The 16,954-nt window shown below is 31.6% G+C and overlaps 2 protein-coding genes across 2 annotated transcripts; one reads left to right on the forward strand and one right to left on the reverse strand.

Moving 5' to 3' along the window:
• Positions 1-529: 529 nt before the first annotated feature.
• On the reverse strand, positions 530-3,779 carry LOC105157804 (alpha/beta-Hydrolases superfamily protein). The gene is made up of 5 exons (XM_011074283.3): positions 3,380-3,779; positions 2,735-3,151; positions 1,463-1,555; positions 1,260-1,327; positions 530-1,175 (listed from the first exon to the last, which is right to left on the reverse strand). Exons 1-5 carry the CDS (start codon positions 3,683-3,685, stop codon positions 1,061-1,063), a joined length of 999 nt encoding a protein of 332 aa, XP_011072585.1. The 5' UTR covers positions 3,686-3,779; the 3' UTR covers positions 530-1,060.
• A 7,293-nt stretch (positions 3,780-11,072) lies between these two features.
• On the forward strand, positions 11,073-15,586 carry LOC105157805 (two-component response regulator ARR14-like). Its single transcript, XM_011074285.3, has 7 exons — positions 11,073-11,131; positions 11,268-11,413; positions 12,580-12,729; positions 12,843-13,271; positions 13,652-13,728; positions 13,868-14,371; positions 14,480-15,586. Exons 2-7 carry the CDS (start codon positions 11,275-11,277, stop codon positions 14,582-14,584), a joined length of 1,404 nt encoding a protein of 467 aa, XP_011072587.1. The 5' UTR covers positions 11,073-11,131; positions 11,268-11,274; the 3' UTR covers positions 14,585-15,586.
• Positions 15,587-16,954: the final 1,368 nt, after the last annotated feature.

Consider the following 16,954-nt stretch of genomic DNA (forward strand, 5'->3'; position numbering starts at 1 on the left):
AATTTAATAATTACAATTATTATTCACATAAATATTAGTTTCAAAAAATATCTCTGAGTCGATTTGCAATTCACTGAACTTATATAGGATCTTGATGAGGTTCAAATGTAGAAAATTTCCAGTATAGAAATTTATAGAAACCTCCAGAATAATAATTTCACCTATATTTATTGAAATTATAATTTGTCATCTAAAATATGTTATATTCTTACACTTTGATATTTAAATTTTTTTATGTCAATTTATCATCTCAATTTATGAAATTTATACTTTACGATGTATGACTATTTTCCAATTGATTCTTTTATTAGAAAAATATCATATGTTGCGTGACCGTCTCACAAATGCCTCATACTCCTATAATGAGTTATTACCAAAAATATTTATTATTTTTTAAATAACAAAAAAATATTTGTAATCAAAAGTGAGGTACTTAGTTGGAAAAACTCAATACTCATGAATTAAAAGATTTCTCTCTCTCTCTTGATCAGCATATATATTTAAGTACAGGAAACGAGAAGATCAGAAAGATAAAAAAGAAACTTTTGAAATTTAGAGGGATTTTGTAATTATTTCAGCTGTCACTAAAGATATATGACATGGGAACTTTAATGAGCAACAGAAGATCTTTCAATCCAACTACCGTCCACTTCTTCAATCTGGGAAGATACCACTCATTTGCAAAAGGTTGGGAACATCAAACAGAGCAGAATTATGGACAACAACACAACTTCATTTTAGGAAACTAAAACACACACACACATGGACAGACGTACTATCTCCGAGGATCTCAGCTTTGAATGATTTGATCCAGGGGAGTGCCTTCTGAAGAAGCTGCCATCGAATATCTTGTTAGGTGCAGAAGAGCTAAAGGATTACCTCAAGCACCTGACTCAGGTCGATTATGAAGTAGGATAGCCTTTCATTCTCCCTCTTTCGACCATCTAAAGGGGGTTGAAAGCCCGATTGACTAATGTCCCTCGGGTTTATGATTAGTAAGGATATTGTTCATTTTTTAGGGTCTAACTGATTGCATTGCCGTTTTCTTTCCCCCACAAAGTCAGTAGGGTAAGATAAATCCTTTTATCAAAGCATTCAAGGAATCGGGAGAGTCGATATTTGCTGCATGTCCCATATCCTGAATTACTTCCAACTTACACTTAGGGCCCAAGTTGCTGCAATTCACAAAAGATAACTCTTCAAACTTGCAACAAAAATTAAAGCAAGAAAATATTCTTTGAAGGTGAAAAATTAAGTACCTTTGCAAATGATAGGCATAGCTCAGAGGGAAGATCTTATCCTTGTCGCCCCAGATAAGCAATGTTTCCTACACAAGGTGATATCGTAGTGACAAGATCTATTCGTCAGCAAGAGACTATGGTTTGCCTTGCAAACATACTTCCTATTCTGTGATAACACTCGTTGTTTACCATACAGAACATAATGTAATAAGTGAACTTACCTGACATAGAGTTTGAATTCCACATTCTGCTTTCTTTGCCAACAAATATTCCACCAGCTCCTTTTTCCCTTTCCTGTTTGCGTTGTACATTACCTTTCAACAGAATGTGTAAGTGAGATGTCTTGTTTAACAAATGTGTCAAGTGATGCAATTCTAAGTAACAACATATTTAATCATTCAGCCAATTCTAACTTTAAACTTTTGACTTGTCTATTGTTGGTGATTTTCAGGTAATGGAGGTTATATTGTATCCCAAGAAACAAAACACCAAAGAAACACAAAGTAATTAAGCTCCAAATGTGCACAATTGATGGAAAGAACAAATGATCATTAGTCAATCACCTTCACACCTCATTTGCAGAGTTTCAGAAGTTCTTTTTCAGCTTATAGAATTCATCTATTTTGGAAAAGGTCATTAGTTACCGCTAGGCACAGGGACTGTCATTCACAAGAATACACCAAAGACCTTCATGTGGCAACCAATTCTCATAAGCTCAAGTATCATGAACAAATCAGCAATTCATGATGATATAGTGGAATAAATCATCTAGGTGTCTAGTTCAAACTTTCTTCGTTTTCTCACTTCAGAATCCCTACCTGCTATGTTTGGCTGATTTGAAGTAACAAGGGAGTGAATAATCTAGTCCAACTATGGGAACATGGGGGGTGATATTTTTAAATGAAGATAACTATTTGGTTAACGTAAACTCTTGCTTAAACATACTGAAGCTGTAAAATACATAAACGTCCAATAATGTGGTAGCACCAACATTTGCAAGAAAAACAAACCAAGGACATCATTTCAAGAATATACACTCGTCTTCTTATTTCATTTATAGTTTACAAACTTTTCAACAAATCAATCAATAACTTGCAACGCCCTAAAAAATTTTGATATCTATGATCTCGTGTTCTGTGTGGCATTATATTATATTAATCCCGTAGAGCTAACTAGCTTGAAGGCCAGCTAAATGTTGATGATGTGATCCTAGGATGAACTCGTCGAGGTCATACAAGAACTTTCCAATCACAACACTATTCTGGTCATCATCATCAATATAGTAGCCTTATCAACAAGGACAGCAACGACAACAACAATCTACTAATAATAATTGTGATAGCAATAATATGACAAAAAAGGCATAAAAGAAAAGGAGGAATAGGTCACTATTAGACAACGAGAAGAAACACATGCAACCCCAGCCAACCGCAAACCTGATTACAATAAGAATTCCTGCAATATCATGCAATGAATGCATTAGGCGCACTCACATCAACAAACTCCTGGAGGATGAAATCCGGGGCCCACTTAAAAGGATTTGACCTGTAAACTGATTTCTCCACCAGCAGCCGTAGCCCCTCCGGCTTCTCTGGCAAGAGCAAATCCAATATATCGACTCCCAGGCTTTTCAGGTGCATCCCCTTCTGATCCTCCGTGCACCCAACTCCACTACTCACGATCACCAATTTCTCCACCATCTCCGAATAAATCTCAGCCATTCGATACCCCACGTACCCTCCGTAACTGATACCGTACACTGAACACCTCTCAACACCCAATCGTTTCAACCCGGCGACCACACATTCCGCCTGGAAAGTTTCGCTACGGTTCGTACAATTCGTGTGGGATTTTCCGAAGAAGAGAAGGTCGGGTATGTAAAGGTTGAACGACTCGGCTAGTTGCGCCACCTACAGGATTTGCAAATCAAATCAAACTCAGAATCTCAAATAATCACATAACTAATATTCAGATCAATCGCAAATAAACATAAAATTTAACTGAAAACCAAAAAACTTCAGTCGATAGCTGTTTGATATATACACAAATTGCTCGTACAAGAAGAAATCATTTGAGCAAGAAAAAGTACAGGAAGGCCAAAAACCCTTGAACCAATGGAAACAAATCTTACTACCTACCTGGTAAACAAATTGCCATCTGGAGTTTCCACCATAACCATGGATCATTATCAAATTGGGCTTGCTAAATTTGCGATGGGCGGGACCCCAGAAATGCATGGTAGTCTGATCATCTAAATCGACGCTGCATTGAACCAGGTTGCAGGAGAATGAGAAATAGAAGGACAGCAATGCTTCAATCATGGGGACGAAGACTGGGAAGCGTCGGATTTTGGGGAAGGGGGAGAAGAGGTATTGCGAAAGGGTGGCCGTGAGGGATAGGTAGAAGGAGAGGAGATGGCGGAGGTATCGGCGGAGAGTTTCCATCGGCGGCGGAGCTCTGGAAAGCTGGACAAAAACTGATGGGGAATTCGAGAGCTTCTTTTATGAGTTTTTTTTGTAATGTTTTCTTGGACAATTTTGAGTGGAACTATAATTATATATATAGAAAAAATAAAATATTTTTTTCCAAATTAATTATTTTTTTATAATAAATTATACAAATACAGATGCGACCATTTTGAAATGTACACTATCATATATAATTTCGACCCTTGAAATATTCAGAAACAGTTAAAATTGGCGTATTAATACGTATTAAAAACTCAAAACAATTGCATCTAAAAATTAGAACAATATGTTGAAAATATATTTTTAAGGATTAAATACATTTTTGGTTTCGTAATTTAAGTCATCTGGCATTTTCAACATTTAGATAGTATTTTAGTCCTTCATCTTTTTAATTTTCGTCTGTGTTTACCCTTCTTGCCTTGTTGAGGATGAACCCCGACGAAGAAAAAATTAAAATAATATAGAACCAAAATACTACATTCGAAAAGCAAAAGATAAAAAATATTGGCAATAGGGCCCCAATTAAGGTCATGTGAGATGGATACGAATTTTTCTAACGAGAAATGTGAAATTCAATGAAAAAAAATGATTGAAATTGTAAAAATTAAAAAGATATAGAACCAAAATGCTACTCTAAAAAATTTAAAAATAAAAACACCAAATAATCTAAATTACGGAATTAAAAATATATTTAAACTTAGTTTTTATATATATATATGATATGTAAAAGATACAAGATATGTGAAAAATGTGTAATGAATTGCATAATTAAACTATGGCTTAGGATATGTGGATTGAATTTTGAAGTATTTATATCAACAATAATTATAATACAATTGTACTTATTTTATGTGTATCACTACAATAATTTATTTTCAATTATCATCGAACATGAGCTGCAAATTACATGTTCAAAATGTCCTCTGTCTCGTACTACTTGTTGGTTTTATTAATATTTGGATATTGTAAATATTTCGAATATATATCCAAGAATTTATCTATAAGTGACAAGTATATTAGGTATGGTTTTGATATAGTCTGATTTTTTTTCAAGTTATAAATTGTTTTTAGATAATTTGAATTAGTATAAATCTTTAATAATCATCCGTGCTTTGTCGATAAAAATAAAGTGGAAATGAAGATAAATTTTTGTACGTGTCTTATTCATTCACTACAAAAAAATATAATATTTAATTATGGCTACTTGTCATGGTTAATAATAAAATAGTTGTAGCAAATAGTCATTGACTACGGCCATGCAATGGTTGTTGGTCGTAGTATCTACGAGACTGGCTAAAATATTTGTTATGGCTAAATAACATTTTTTTGGTGGGAAATTTATGCTTTTACATCGTTTTATCTAACCGTGATCACTAAAAAGTATTTGCCATGATTTTTAGTTTATAGCTATTAAAATTGTAGACAATAGTAATTTTTTTCTTGTATAATAAGATTATTTTCCCTATAACTTTATGATGATGTAGGCAAGCGTCCCACATTAGTTGTAGACGATAAGCTTGAGTGGTTTATAAGCCTCAAGGCTTCCTCTTTCTAGCGAGTCATCTTTTTAAAACAAAATCGTGAGGCTCATACGAAGTCAGAGCAGATAATATATACCTCATGGGATGGGGCTTCGTAGTGGGAACGAGGTCATGTGCCTTCCTTCCCAAAGCCCCTTACGCGGGAATGATGATGTAGGCAAACGTCTCACATTAATTGCATATAAGAGAAGCTTAAGTGGCATATAAAACTCAAGGACTTCTCTCCCTAGCAAGAGGCGTTTTCAAGATAAAACAGTAAGACTTACACGAAATCAGAGCAGACAATACCTCATGGGATGGGGCATTGATTGAGTCGCTAGCCGCATCACTTTCCAATTCATGTTTGATGAGATTTTAGTGCATAATTGTTAAAATTTTAGCAATTCACAAACGTATTTAATTTATACTACAGTAATACGAGATTTTATTTTTTTTATTAATTACTCCGTATATGCATGCCTTATAATAATTTTATTATTATATACAATTTTAACATTTGTAACTCGATTGACATCGTTTAGTAACACTAAAAAATTATACATCAGAGGAGTTTGTGCAATAGCCAAGCCATATCTTATTTCCTCAAATTTATATATGTTGTAACTAAATATTGAATTTCAGTGAATAAAATGTTATAGAAACAACATTTTACTTATTTGGTTTCGAAAAATGTAGTACATTTACAATTTATAAATATATTTATTAGAGAAATTTCCGTACTTAAATATTATTTTGCATGTCGGATGTTAATTATTTTCAAATATTATTTTGCACGGAATTGGAATTCCAATTCATTTTAAGAAAAAATTTCTATACTACTAATTCAAATAAGTAGAAATATATTTTTTCAATAATATCTAAAATTGATATTAGTCTGAGTATTATTTTTCTTGAATTTATAAATGTATATGTATGCACATATATGCAGACTTATCGTTTATGTGTTATGTATCTAGCACATACTTAAAAAATATAATGTACATATATATGTTGAAAATATACACGAGACTATATCTAATTAGTAACATAATGAAATATGTATTAATAAAAATTGATATATTATTGACGTACTCATCAAATCAATATATTTGTACGTAAAAATTTATACATACACATACATGTTAATAATTACATTTCCGTATACATATTAATGATATTAATTTATAGTTGAAAATATTGATAATGGAAGTATTTTTATTAATTTACGTCTGTGCAATAATTTCACTTGTTATTGTGTGCAACTAATTACCAAACTAGTAAAACAAATTTGCAATATTTCCTGCATGATTCTTATACAACAAATATAATAACTTCAAATTACAAGCATTAATGAGATTTTAATTCAAAAATCAAATTTTATACTTTGAATTGCATCACTCTCAAACAATCTAACATGGATGAGCTTAATCTCAATTAAGGACTAACCATATATTTTATCTTACTAAATTATTTTGATTCACATATTAATACCACGGCCGTTATATTTGCTTGTTACCATTGCAAAATAAACAAAATTTTGTAACTAAGATTTTGTTTAATTGTTAGAACTCATCATTGTTGTGATTGAAGTGTGAAGTTGCTTTATTGTATATGTGTTGAAAATATTACACGGGCTATTTCTATTTTGTAACGTAATAAAACTTAGATATATTAACCTGCTCATGATATTAATATACCATACATACGTAAAAGATTATACAGATATACATACATATTATTAATGCTTATGTATACATACGTATACATATTTATGATATTAATTTGTAATTGACTACGACGTACAAATTATATATTTTCTTGACGGACGTATTTTTATTAATTCACCTGTGCAGTAATTTCACTTGTTACTGTGTGCAACTAATTACCAAACTAGTAAAATATTTTTCAGTATTTCCTGCATGATTCTTATACAACTACTATAATAACTTGAAATTATAAACATTAATGAGATTTTAATTCAAGAATCAAATTTCCTACTTTGGATTGCATTATTTTCAAACAATCTACATGGATGAACTCAATCTCAATTAAGGACTAACCATGTATTCTATCTTGCTACTTATTTTTTATTGATATATTAATACCATGGCTATTATGTTTGTTTGTTACCATTGTAAAATAAACAAAAATTTGTGACTAAGATTTTGTTTAATTATTAGAACTCGTCTTTGTTGAGATTGAAGTGTGCAGTGGCTTTATTTTAACAATCGTCAGATATAATTAATAATGTTGCTATAATATTATAGTCTTTTTTCTGATTACCTTGTATAATGTATAACCTAAATCGAATGAGAAAAGGTTCAAATTGTAGCGGCTAGCATGTTTTGATTTACATACAAACGATAATGCAAAACAACTTTTGTTAGGGGGAAAAAAGGGTTCACAATCGTCTCTAATCATGTGCATCGGCCGCTTACATGCAAAGATAAAATTATTCTAATTTGAAATTTGCTTAAGAATATTTCATAATATAATTATGTATTTTGGTGAGAAAATTCATGTGTACATAAATTGTGAAATTAAGACTAAGAGTCATACATCATTTCTGCACTCTCTCATTCTTTGCACAAGCATGAAATCATGTAGTTGAATCAAAATAAAAACAAATTATTTATGTAATTTTACTTCAAATCAATGAGAAAAATGGGTAGCAACATTTTTATGTGTATAGCTCTTAAATTAATTATTATATCAACAAATAAATTATAATACAACTGTACTTATTTTAGGTGTATCACTAGAATTAAATTATTTTCATTCATCATCGAACATGAGTTACATTTACGTGTTCAAAATGATGGACGTGCTTGTTAGTTTTATTAATATTTTCATATAATAAATGTTTCAAATATATATTCAAGAATCATTTAGGAAAAATCGAGTTTTTATCCCATATAATAGGTTTATTTTCAATTTAGTCTTATTTGTTATACTTTTCTCACATATAGTCCCATATATTTTAAAAAGTTCTCAATATTAGTCCCAAGTCACTTTTTCATCCATTTTTTAACGGAAAAGTCACTTTTCCATCCAACACTTTTTCGTTAAAAATTGGCCAGAAAAGTGATCTGGGACTAGCATTGAGAATTTTATAAAATAAATGGGACTAAATGTGAGAAAAGTCTAACAAATTAGACTAAATTGAAAATGAGCTTAATATATGGGACAAAAATTGAGATTTTCGCAATTATATTTATAAGTGATGAGTATATATGTTAAGTACGACCTTGACTTTAAAAGCATCGATGTCTTTGATATTGTTTGAAAATAATCTGAATTACGAGTGAAATGTAATTTTGTCCTGTAACATAGATTATTAGACGTTTTTGTCATTTCACTTTCTATGGTAGTATTTTGGTCCTATATTTTTTTAATTTCTGCAATTTTAATGGTACAATATTGAATTCTAGTGAATAAAATGTTATAGAAATATTTTTTCCTTATTTGGTTTTTATTATTGTAGTAATACATTTGTACTTACCGTACTTAAATATTATTTTGCACGTCGGAGTGCAAATAATGCATAATCCACGGGTTAATTTATTTTGCATGGAATTGGAATCCCAATTCATTTTAACAAAAATTTTCTCTACCCACTAAATCAAATAAGTAGAATTATATTAGTTTTCAATGATATCAAAAATCAATATTAGTTTGAGTATTATTTTATTTTTTGCGTTTATAAGTGTATGTACGTATATATGGACTTATTGTATGTGCTATATGAAAAGAACATACTTCCAAAGTATAATGTACATGTTTTGAAAACATTACATGGACTATATCTATTTTATAACGTAATAAAATATATAATAATAAAAATTAGAAATAGTATTAACTTACTCATGATATCAATATGTTTATCCGTAAAAGATTATACAAATACACATACATGTTACTAATAGTTATGCTTACGTACGAATACATATTTATAATTGACTAATACGTACAAATTATATTCTCAATAGACGTATTTTTATTAATTCACTTGTGCACTAGATTTGCACTTTACTATGTGCAACTGATTACTAAACTTGTACTATAAATTTTCAATATTTACTGCATGATTCTTATAAAACTACTATAATATTATGACTTCAAATTACAAACATTAGTGAGATTTTATTTCAAGAATCAAATTTCACACTTTGGATTGCACTATTCTCAAACAATCTGATATGGACTCACTCAATCTTAATTAAAAACTAACCATGTACTCTATCTTGCTACCTATTTTCGGTTCATATATTAGTATTACGGACGTTATGTTTGCTTGTTACCATTGAAAAATAAACAAAATTTTGTGATTAAGATTTTGTTTAATTGTTAGAACTCATCTTTGTTGAGATTGATGTGTAAAGTTGCTTTATTTTAACAATTTGCACATATAATTAATATATTATTACTATAATATTAATAATCCCTTTTTTTTGTTACCTTGTAATGTATAATCTTTAATTTATTCTTTTGAATTTGTTCTTATCTAAATCGAATCGAAAAAAGTTCAAATTGTAGCAATTAGCAGTTTTGATTTACATACAAACGATAATGCAAACCAACGTTCGTTAGAAAAAGAAAAGAAAAAGAAAAAGGAATTTCTCAATCATATCTCAAATCATGTGCATCGCTTACGTGCAAAAATAAAAATTATTATAATTTAAAATTTTCTTAAAGAATGTAACATAATCTAATTATGTAATATAGTGAGAAAATTAATGTGTACACAAATTGTGAAATTAAGGGTAAGAGTCATACATCATTTTTACATTCTCTCATTTTTTGCACAAGCATAAAAATCATATAGTTTAATCAAAATAAAAACAAATTGTTTATGTAATTTTACTTCAAATCAACAAGAAGAATGGGTAGTATAATTTTAATATTATTCATATACCTCTTAAATTAATTATTATATTTATTGCACTAGAAATAGCTAAATTAAAATAGAATTTGTAAATAATTATATATCATTAATTATAACAATATTATTCATTGAATACACTATATATCAACAATAAAAGAAGTAATTGCATTAGTTATTGTGAAAATTCAATAAAATCCCATTCGTCAAACCAAATACAATATTTGGTAAGAGACGAAAATTATTAACGTCGGTTTGAATATTGGGTGTAATTCCTATAAGAAAATTGAGAAATTACTGTGATCTGATGTTGCGTGAAAAGGCAGGTAAAGAGTAAAACCAAATAATAATAAAGAACATTCTGGATAATACAAATAGTAAGTTGGTAAGCACAATTATTAGTGCTTTATATGAAAAAGATAAAAATAAATACTCTTTTCAATCCGCAAATAATTCATTATAAAAAAAAAATCTTAATTAAAAAAGCAAATTAAAGGAAAAATTGTTATCTTTTCTTTTATGTATAGGACTTTGACTTCTACAAAAATTATTTCTTTTTTTTTTTTTTTCTTACAAACAAACTCATATATGAGAATGTAAATACCTCAACTTTGAATCCAAATTATTATGCCTAATAAGAAAAGTATTTAAGAACTTCCCATGTTATGTGAAAGGAGGAGTGGACTGAAAAATAGTCAACAAAGAGGGGACCACACATAAAACAACTGGAGTTAACCCATTGGTTTACACACTACCCAATACAGGTTTTTTTGTTCGAGCGCTAAAGTGCATGTGTGAATTAAAATTCTGAGCGTTACAAAAGAAACGAGGCGTAACGGAGTTAATACCTTTAGAAAAAATAAAAAAATAATAATAATTTTCACAAAAAAATTACTCAAGAAAATCTCACCCCCCAACCCCTATATATATACATGCTCTCTCCTTCATTTCCCTCACTCCAATTGCAACCCTCTTCTTCAACATCTTCTTGCTCTTCATACTCTCCTTATTCTCTTCTTTGTATGTTCTTCATTTTTCTTTCCCCCATCCATCTTTTGTCTTATAATAATCATCTTCTTGTTTTGTTTCATTTCTAATGTTTGATTATTATCAACTAAAACATTAAAATTCATACATTTCTTGCATATATGTATAGGGACATCATGTGGGATTTAGGCAACCTAAGCGCTCCAACAGCTTCATACCTCACAGTGATGCATGAGATTCATGTTTTGCTAGTCGACCATGACTCAGAAGGACTAATGAACATTGGCAACCAGCTAGAAGCATGTCACTATAGAGGTATATCAACAATGGAGTTTAAGTAAAATAATTCCCTTTGCATCAAGAATAAATCTAAAATTATTTCTTCAAGTTTATATGATTTTCCTTGTGAATAATTTGATTTAAGATGCATGAGAAGGTAACATAAAACACAAACTCAAAAAATGAGCCAAATTAATGAACCATTTTTCTTGTCATCTTTTAATTTTTATTTCCCATCTATATATATATATATATATATATATATGTGTGTGTGTGTGTGATTTATAACAAAACAATTTTTTTTTTTCTATAAAGATTGGTTTGAAGATCCATTTTTGTTCACTTAATTTGGATCTCAACCAAAGATTGTTTTTTCCCTTCTCTGGTTTTCATTTATTATTTAAACTCCATTTTTGAAGATCTGTTTTGTTTTCTTACATTGATGAGTATGCTTGTAAAAATCAAGAATGTTTAAGTAAAATTGCTTTTCATTTGTTATTTAAACTCCATTTTTTTCGATCTGTTTTGTTTACTTACACTGATTGATGAATGTGCTTGTAAACATAAAAAATGTTTGAAAAATATTTGTTTTTATTTGTTATTTAAACTCCATTTTTGTGGATCTGTTTTATTACTTACATTGATGAAGAGCACGCTAGTAAACTAAGACTATTTTAATAAAAATTGGTTCAAGTTTTGGGTTTGTATCTTATTATTCTGGTGTTTTAAGTATTTATTTTGATTTCGCGCGCAAATATGTAATTAATATTTTTTCAAATGATACATTTACCGTTTACCGTTACCGTTTACCGTTACCGTTGTGGAAGAGACATAAAGACGACAAGATGAATTAATAACCAATAGCGTAATCTTATTTGTTATCCAAATAATTTTAATGTCAAGAATCTATTAAAAGATCCATGTCTAAAGCACATTTATTATAATTATTGCGACTTTTTTTTTTTTTTTGGGTAAAAATTCCTTCTTTTATTTAGTCGATAAAAATATCACACTCTCTTTCAACTGTCCGTATATACACATATATAGCGGATACATGTACTTAGATACATGAATTTACTTACATATATGTATATGTGAACACTCATTTATTTATGTAAAATTGCTAAATATTACATGTTCTTATTTATGTGAAACTTATATGTATGTTATCTAAAATTAGTATTTTTTTGGTATATCTGCAGTGACTCTTGTAGAATTGGCTTCTTCTGCTATAACAATGCTCTTGAACGGAAAGGTGAAATTTGATTTGGTCATGGCAAACATCAACTCACCAGACCTACACGGTTTTAAGCTTCTACAACAAGCCGTCAACATGGATATACCGGTCGTTTGTAAGTTATATTTCTTGTAGTGTTCATTAGTTGTCTTTAAATTTATCCTAATTCTTCCAAATCTTTTGTCATAATTAATATATTGATCATCAGTTTTACGAATTCTTGTGTAGTGATGTCCGTTGATGATAATGTGTTCATTGCCATGAGGGCTATAGAAAATGGGGCATTCCTTTTTATCAAGAAACCAACATCGATGGAGGTGCTGAGCGGCCTATGGCAACATGTAATAAGAGAAAAGACTCGGGCAATGAGAGAGAGGGAGAGGTCGTGTGTTGCGGCCAATTATAACGTACGAGGTATTGAATTTCGTGAAGTGGTTCATGAGGATCCGGAAGAAAACCCTAATCACATGTATGGGGTGATGATGAACGACAAGGGCAAAGGGAAGAAAAAGATTAATATTAGGGGAAACTATGATGAATATGATCTTGAGAATCATATCATGATGAACAACAAGGTGAAGAGAAAGGTCTGCACTGAGTGGACTCAGGAGCTACATGAGAAGTTCATGGAAGCCGTTGAGCAACTTGGCGAAGGGAGTAAGCTTTTCGTCGTTTTATCCCTCTTCAATGCATATATTATATAGTATTATTGAAGTGATTTGCTATATATAGTATACTACATTCTTGAAATTAATAGCATTGATATACTAGCTTTATATGAAGTAATACTCTTAGTTAGGGACATTCTAATCCCTACTTGTTTGTTGTTCATGCTACATGTGTGTCTTTATGGATTTATACATCAAAAGAGTTCCACATTTACACATATATATGATGCATTTTGTTCTTGCAATAATGTGCAAATATACAACACTTTTTGAAGTGCTATATTTTTATCGTATACGTTTCGTTATGCATGTGCATGAACGTGCATAAATAAAACGTATTAATTAATAAATAAATTTGGCAATATATAGGGTGCTTTCCGAAAGAGATTCTGGAGTTAATGAATGTTCCAGGGCTGACAAGAATGCAAGTGGCAAGCCATCTTCAGGTTTGTTTTTTCCACGATTAACATTAATTAGTTTTATTAAATGAATTAAGCATATATATAGTGTATAACCAATTGAGTATTATTCTTACATCTTGGCTCAAAAACCCTAATTTGCATTAATATTTGTGCTTTTCATTAGAAATGTCGTAACGACAACTGGCGATCCCCTGGAGAGAGGAAGACTCATAACCTAGCAATTCAACCTCTGTCTTCCGACACTGATGGGTCCCAGAGGCCAAGGAGGTTCGGATCAATGCCCCGACTGTCCAGGGCTAGTTCGTACCGTGTCCCTGGCCATGAGGGTAGTGGAGTTGGAGAAAGCTCCAAAACCAATTCACCAACTGAAATGCCAAATAGTGGTGGTGTGGTTGATCAGAACATGGAAATTAGTGGACCTATCATGCCTAATGCTTCCTATCATCAGCATTATGGAACCCTAATTCCTCACCCAAGCACTCTACCAGGCACAATCCCTTCAAACCCTATGCACCAATCTGATGACTTCTTTAATTTTGCTGACATGGATCGCCTGATTCAGAATTTCTCTGGCTTCCCACAAGGACCTCTTGCAGGGATGAACAATCCTGGCTCGAGCTCGGGAGGCTATCACTTTGACGCAACTTATCATCATGGTTATGATCAGGTATATATATCACATGACAAGCGTATAACCCTGTGCATGACATGATCGACCATTAATTGAACTTAACTTATCGTTGATTGTTCGTCTGTTTCAACCGTGACCTTGCAGAACAATGTAAGGCCAAGCGCGGATACTGCAGGGAGCGGCCAGTGGAGTTCCGGGACATCAAACTTTGGGAGCGACGAGTATTCAGAGACCAGAGGCCATAATTAGAAGAAGTTTCAAAGTCCAAACAGGAAAAGTTGATGAATAAAGTATTCAGAGATAATCTGCATACAAAGACTATCTATAAATAAATGGATTCCAGAACTACAGATTATCTGGTTTTCCATAGTTTGTAATAAATTAACTATATACTGCCTTTTAGGAATTTGATGCTTTTCCTGTGGTTGCTGAACTTTATTTGATGACATTTTGTCTAAATAAAGACTGATGTGTTCTCTTTAAGGCATGCATGTTTTTTATGTTAAGGCTGATGATGTTAAAGGTGTTAACTTCTTTCCTGCAGGTTTATTGGGGAACAATTCTTTGCTAATAATTGTTCCTAGCTAGTTTTCTAGCTACCTATTCTGTTAATTAATTAGAGCTTGTAATATTGATTTATAAGACTCTTGTACTTTTAGTTACCCTTTTATGCAGCATGTTACGAGATCGATGGCCCGGAGCATGAGGTATTGCCGTGAGTTTTACGGCCGTTTTGTCTTCGAAAAGGAGCTTTTCCCAAGAAGAGGAAGATTTGAAGCTTATAAGTTACTCAAATTCATCTTCTGCAACCGATGTTGGACGCGTAGCAGCAACATCAGCCCCTCAGACCTCAGCTTGGGATGGACACATGAGATATTGCTGAAAGCTCCATGGCTATGTCTTTGAAGAGGCGCTTGGCGAAGGAGAAGAGCCCTTAAAATTAAGAAGCCGCTCAAAATCTTCATTTGCGACCAATACCTGATGCACGGGATCATCATTAGCTCCTTAGACAAGGAACTTGAAACGGGCACATGACCTAAACGGAGCTGAATAATACGACATGTGATGCAAGGTGGTGTCTCGTACGTAGTGCAAGCATTTTTCTGCAACTCTCTAATTTGGTGAGACTTACAATTTTATCCTTGAAAAGGCGACTTATTAGGACAAGGAGGCTTTAGAACTTTTTAAACTCCTTATCTGCCACCGATGTAATAGAATACTTAGAAGCATCCTCTTCAAGTAGTACATGTAAACTGAAATTGCCTGGAAATTCAAGCTTCTGTTTCTTGATTACTTCATTTCTAAGTTTACATGTTTTTACAGGATTACCACCTAAAGTTTTGATTGGGTTGTAGAAATCATGTATATAAGTAATTGTCATTGTTAAATGAAAATTTCTAATTCAAACCAAATAATTAGTTGTGATTAAAGTCATGTAGTAAAAGAGCCAGCTAGCAAGTGAATTAATGGATAAAGAAATAAATTGAAGACCTTGCAGATTAATTAACTGACAGCTAAATACCACTTAAAAAGAAATTTAACACAAACAAGAAAACCCAAAATCAATGCATACATGGTGAAATAGCAACAGGTTCTCTAACACTTTTACTCCTCGATTTTATAGGATTTCAAAATTAGAAAAACTCGACTCATTTAGTTTTATATTTTACAAAAAATTTTAAATAATCAACTCAATATATTTAATTCATAAATCCATAAAATAGATAATTAAATATGTGGAGTTTTCTCAATTTTAAAATCATTTTAAAAATTCAGTAATACAAAATACTAAATGTGTCGAGTATTCAATTTTATAACTTTTAAAACAGAGGTTGGAGCTGTGTATACGAAGTGCGACTAAAAATATAATTTTGTCATACATACATATGTTATACCTTACTTGCAAACCCCATAACCACCTTTTTATATATGATGACTTGCCCTCTTTCACATGCATGCAATAATTAATCTTCTTTTTCTCTTTTTGGACGGCTGTCTATCTATCACTTTTCTTCATCAAATTTGAATCTTTCCACATAGGTTCCTTTCCCATCTCAACTTTCTTTTTCTCCTATAAATTCAACACTCTCAAACTATACTTTACCATAAATCAAGTTGGTTTTCTTGTTCTTGTGATCTTACTCATCATAATACTAACAAGAAAACCAACTTCTGATATAGAGAACTCAATGGAAACTGCTACTTTTGCTCATTCTTCACCAAGGGCATTAGCCATGGTGCTAGCCCTGGTGTCGGCCATCGTCCTCTCGCCGTTATATGTTGATCACCGGAAAAGTGAGAGCCGCTTTGAGGGTCGGTGGAGCTCCGGCGGGTTAGTGCTGCCTGCGGTGGTGGCAGGGCTGATAGTAGCCATTAAAACCACCACTTCTTCATCCAATAGCAGTGCCAATTTTCAGTCTCCAGATCATAGTAAAAGTAGTGCTGGTTTGGTTTTCAGGATTGGGAGTTCATCATGGGGGCTGGCTGGGATTTTGATCATGCTCTTGTTTGTTGTTTCATGGCAGGATTCTGTGCAACACTTCTTCTGGAGATAGGAAAAATGAGAAGGGAACAACCAATGACTTAATTCTTGGTTGTGATGTAGTTATATTACTAATT

The sequence above is a fragment of the Sesamum indicum genome, linkage group LG3 (assembly GCF_026168435.1).
Source record: "Sesamum indicum cultivar Baizhima isolate 11 linkage group LG3, ASM2616843v1, whole genome shotgun sequence".
Classification (NCBI taxonomy): domain Eukaryota; kingdom Viridiplantae; phylum Streptophyta; class Magnoliopsida; order Lamiales; family Pedaliaceae; genus Sesamum; species Sesamum indicum.

Coding starts and splice junctions, on each gene's coding strand:
- LOC105157804 (XM_011074283.3), bottom strand. CDS start 3,685: ATGGAAACTCTCCGCCGATACCTCCGCCATCTCCTCTCCTTCTACCTA. Junction 3,152..3,379: donor GATGGCAATTTGTTTACCAG/GTAGGTAGTAAG, acceptor CAAATCCTGTAG/GTGGCGCAACTAGCCGAGTC. Junction 1,176..1,259: donor TATGCCTATCATTTGCAAAG/GTACTTAATTTT, acceptor TGTGAATTGCAG/CAACTTGGGCCCTAAGTGTA.
- LOC105157805 (XM_011074285.3), top strand. CDS start 11,275: ATGTGGGATTTAGGCAACCTAAGCGCTCCAACAGCTTCATACCTCACA. Junction 11,414..12,579: donor AGAAGCATGTCACTATAGAG/GTATATCAACAA, acceptor GTATATCTGCAG/TGACTCTTGTAGAATTGGCT. Junction 12,730..12,842: donor CATGGATATACCGGTCGTTT/GTAAGTTATATT, acceptor ATTCTTGTGTAG/TGATGTCCGTTGATGATAAT.